This window comes from Augochlora pura, chromosome 11, assembly GCF_028453695.1.
Source record: "Augochlora pura isolate Apur16 chromosome 11, APUR_v2.2.1, whole genome shotgun sequence".
In the NCBI taxonomy this organism is placed as follows: domain Eukaryota; kingdom Metazoa; phylum Arthropoda; class Insecta; order Hymenoptera; family Halictidae; genus Augochlora; species Augochlora pura.
In genome coordinates, this window is record NC_135782.1 from 17,654,612 (window position 1) to 17,659,559 (window position 4,948).

Genomic DNA, 4,948 nt, shown 5'->3' on the forward strand with positions numbered 1-4,948 from the left:
TCTTCTCAGTTGCATAATGAAATTATCAAGGTTAATGGCAACAATGTTATTTAAATGGCCAAATGTTCACGTCCATGTATCACCTTTATTAACACCAGCGATTGTTCATACATCTGTACACAATTTTTTATTAACATCAGGAATACAGTGAGCAGGGATCGATAAAAAAGCATTATCGAAGTCAGACAGCTTATTTCTATTGGACAAAGAGTTGCGCGAAGCAAATCGGAGAAGTAATAATAACGCTTGTCACAAATTGTTCGATTGTGCAATAAATATATATGCAATAAATATAATTTCTGATAAATCTAGTATTAAATTTCTGGTAAATCTAGTCTTAAATTGCTGGCAAATCAAGTACTAAATTGCTAATAAATCAAGTAGTAAATTGCTGGTAAATCTAGTCTTAACTTTTTGGTAAATCAAGTATTCTGGTAAATCAAGTATTAAATTGCTGGTAAATCAAGCATTAAATTGCTGGTAAATCCACTATTAATTACACCTGATTCGCGGTTATTTTCCTATATAATTCAACGTCGGAGCGACGGGTGCCAAAACGCCCTGCACATTGTAAAAATGCAGTGGCTGGGGTTGCGGGCCAAGTATCCGAGCGGCTCCGTAGTTCTGCGCGACAACTACCGGCTGCACGTCGTTGTATACGCTCGATTGCACCGGCCGCGGGCTGTTGATCTGCTGGCTCGAGAATCCCATGTACTTCGCCACCATGCCCGTCACGCTTCCGTAAGGAATACCACCTGCAACCAATCCACGGAGTTTCAAATCGTTTGCATTAAAGAAAGAATTCTTTTGCATTCATTCTATTCTTTTTTATTAAATATCTCATTTTATTTATTTTTCTTTTATTTATTTTTCTTTTATTCCTATTTTTATACTATTAAATCGACCACGTGCCATTTACAATGCCAAGCAGGTGAAATATTATTTAAAAATAGCAAGATATTATTTCCGGTCGATTAAAATGTTCGGAGAAAGGAATGACTTTCTACTGTGTTTCTACTGCTTAGAATGGATGCAGGACGTTTTTATTTTGCATGAAGATCCACAGTCTAGTTATTACTATTTCATATATAAATCGTCATATTTTCACTTCTCGCGGATCTATGTTTGTTTAATTAATATACGAGGTGAAATTCACGTGAATAGCATACTATTAAAATTTTTCACGAATTTTTTGGTTATCGTTATTTATTTATAGAGAATAAAAATATGCTCTGAAATTATAAACTATAATTAGAATAACAATGTTAAATACTGTAGAAAATATTGGGGGTCGTTGGAATTATTAATCTGTCGATTAAAGTTACTAAATCTCGAACGACGTCTCTTGTCAGGCATTAAAGTCACTCGGCTATACCCTCTACTTTGAATAAATCTCAGGGACAGAAAATAGTACAGTACGTGTAAGAATATAATCGCGTTTCATTCACTTATTTTCCGATTTAATTAAATTTCCATTGAGACTGTTTCTCCATTTAATTTCTATTTCATTACAGTGCTGGATTCACAGTTTATTTAGAATTTACTTTCCACACTGAAAAGTGAAAGGAAACGAACAATAGATATAGCATCGCCATCTGTCATTGAATAGCTAAATCAGAAATAATTCCCCAATATATTTTTTTTTCGAGAAAGACAATTAGTCTTTGACAATTTATTGATACTCGATTTAACATTGATTTAGATCTGTGAAAAATAATATATATTCTTTTAGGGCAATTGTTAAGTGGTAAATACGATCACTGTCTTACCATATGCCAATCCGTTCACCATTTCCACGATCCCAGCACTATCTGGCGCGGCAGTCGACAAGTTCAGCGAGCAGGCGACTGTCAACAGCAATATCGTCTGCGAACAGAGTCGTTGCAATTATTAATTAGATACAGGGTATATAGAACAGCAGTCTGTTCACCCTAAATTTGCATAAAATATTAACTGTGATACAATTTTAATAGAAAATTAAATTAAAATTAATTTCTAGCAGAAAATTAAATTGCGATGGTATTTTATAAAACTCTTGCTAGTATGCAGTAGTATATACTGTATAGTATAGTTTATAGTTTAGTATAGTACATAGTGTATAGCATAGTAAATAGTTTAGTATAGTACATAGTGTATAGTATAGTATATAACATAGTATAGTACATAGTGTATAGTATGGTACATAGTATAGTTTAGTATGTAGTATATAGGTACAGTGATTTCTATTAAAAATCAATTGCAAATATATTTTTCCACCTAATTCACTTGGTACCTAATTTAATTGTAACTACAACTGTTTTAAACAATATCAAACTTTTATAAAAACCTATAACAATTTAAATGTCTATAAAACTCCACTGCAATTTAAATGCAGCAATATCATAATTTCAGAATTTTTCTTTTTCTTAATAAGCCAATTTTAATTTATCTAAAACTTTATATCCTAAAAATCAACTTTTGTTTCAATAATAAAATATCATTGTTCCAGAGCTTATCTCGGGAATTGCCATAAATTCGCTACTCGGCAGAACCATAAGCTCCGTTTATGGAGCATTTAAGCTGGACCATCGAGTTATTGATCCGAAACGATTGAAACGCGGACTCGTTTATCGAGCTAACCGCGCGCTATAACATTCGCAAATAGAAAGTCCGCGCGCTATTTGCATGCGCGGGATTTTTCCTATTCAGCGAGCGAGTTTACGGTAAACAAGATTGCGTCCGCCACAAAATTTAGAAATTCCGCGACGATCTCGCGTTGTTACAACGTTTTAGCGATTTGTTAATTCGTCTCGCTTTTTGCCGCGGGCGTTAAACACTTCGATTCGAACACGATGCGTCAATAGCATTGGCTGGGGAGAAGGCTCGATGAATTTATGGTTACTATGACCTTCGGCGAACACACGTATATCCGGGTCAGCTGAGGGAGAGAGAGAGAGAGAGAGAGAGAGAGAGAGAGAGAGAGAGAGAGAAGAGATTCGCGATACAGAAATGAAATTCGAGCGCGAAAACGCAGATCGAATTCCATATCTGGCTTAAGGCTAACGTTGGCTAATTAATGGCCATGATATCGTTTTGTAAATGTTTAAACAATTTAACGCTTCGACTGCACCGCCAACTAAGCGTGGTTGACAGAATTATTTGCTCAGGTATAGAAATTAATTGATTAAACTTGCTTTATTTAATTTGACACTTATTCGTTTCAATGTATTAGTTTTATTATAATTTGTTATTTAATTTGTAATTTATAATTTATTCGATACTGTATAATTTAATTTATAATTTAATTTGTACTGTATTATTTATTTTATAATTTAATTTGTACTGTATAATTTATTTTATAATTTAATTTACACTGTATAATTTAATTTATAATTTAATTCGTACTGTATAATTTATTTTATAATTTAATTCGTACTGTATAATTTATTTTATAAACTATAATTTTTAATTTCTTTAATTTATTAATCTGCTACATTTTTCTACTTTTATTAGCATAAGCAAAAGTTATGAACCTTGAACAATTTTTCAACTTTAATTTGATTACATGAAATACCAACGTCCTGATTAGTTAATTAATTTATGAAATTCCATCTGGAGTCAACGAACACTTAATTAACTCGGAATTGCAAAATCCGGGGACCTTGACGAACACAATCACCTCTCACAGTGTTGCTCACGTGACCCGTATCACCATTGCTCTATTTTCACCGAATGGTCCACTTTGCTGGCTAATTTCACAATTTCGTCTATGCGTCAAACGTCACCTCCATATATAGCTCTGTTGCAATCCTTTCTTCTTTTAAATTCGTCGAATAAATTAGCGAGAACACTTGAGTGAATAAATTAAGTGAATTAATTGAGTGAATAAATTAAGTGAATTAATTGAGTGAATAAATTAAGTAAATTAATTGAGTGACTAAATTAAGTAAATTAATTGAGTGACTAAATTAAGTGAATTAATTTTCCTAAGAAATAGTTATTCCTACACGTGGCAGGTATTTTATACAATTTTCAGAAAATTATTTCTCAAAAACTAGGGATGCTATCCAAACACAAAACTTTGAGGATGTAATTTAAACATTTTAGAACATCGTATGCTTTATTAGAACTCCATATCTCACTTGTAAGTATGTTGTATATATTGTTAATTATATATTCTTCGAAAATTAAAATATCGGTAGTTTTACAACAATATTTCTCAAATATTCTCGCACGTGCTGCTATCTATTACCAATTTACGAAGGAATCTACTGTATCAATTCACGATAAAGAAGATCCAATAATTACGTAATCACACCGCGCGACTAATTTAAAAAAAATAATAACTAACACCAATTAGTTCTTAAAGCATCCATTAAGAAAAGTAATAGAAACGTTTCGCTGTTCATAAAAATAAATATAACAACAATATGAAGTAAAAATAATGATAAATAAAAAAGAATTTCTTTGAGATATCACTGAGTCCCCACTTCTAATTATTCCTAATCAAACGCAGCAACATTTCCATACTTGACAAGACACTCGGCAAACTCAGCACTAAAAACTTCCATATTTCTAATTCGCGAACATTAAATTCCGTGCCCCGTGGAAACCGCCATAAAAAGCCTCGAGTACAATGGGATCACCGTTTCGACCGCGTGTAAGCGTAACGTACCTTCAAAGGTAGCATATTGACCTTTCCCTAGCCACGGCCCGAGGACAGAAGTAAACTAAGCCGGTCAAGTAAAGATCGAATTATATACGGGGCTCGGCCACTAGATTGGCCAATCCGCGACGCCGTACAGCGTAATTCCCTTTCAGCGCCGAATGTTACAGATTGCCGCGGCATTTTATTAGAACGCTGTGCGTATGGAAATCGAGGATATACGTCCACCTTCACCTTCGCCGGCCGCCTGACATACCTCTCACAATGTCCGCCTTACTTCCAGCCAAGCAAATCCACTTTTCC

General features: G+C 33.6%; 1 protein-coding gene across 1 annotated transcript; it reads right to left on the reverse strand.

The window, feature by feature from the left end:
* Positions 1-393: 393 nt before the first annotated feature.
* Positions 394-4,700, reverse strand: LOC144477060 (uncharacterized). Its single transcript, XM_078194484.1, has 3 exons — positions 4,655-4,700; positions 1,770-1,866; positions 394-755 (listed from the first exon to the last, which is right to left on the reverse strand). Exons 1-3 carry the CDS (start codon positions 4,667-4,669, stop codon positions 514-516), a joined length of 354 nt encoding a protein of 117 aa, XP_078050610.1. The 5' UTR covers positions 4,670-4,700; the 3' UTR covers positions 394-513.
* Between the last annotated feature and the right edge of the window lie 248 nt (positions 4,701-4,948).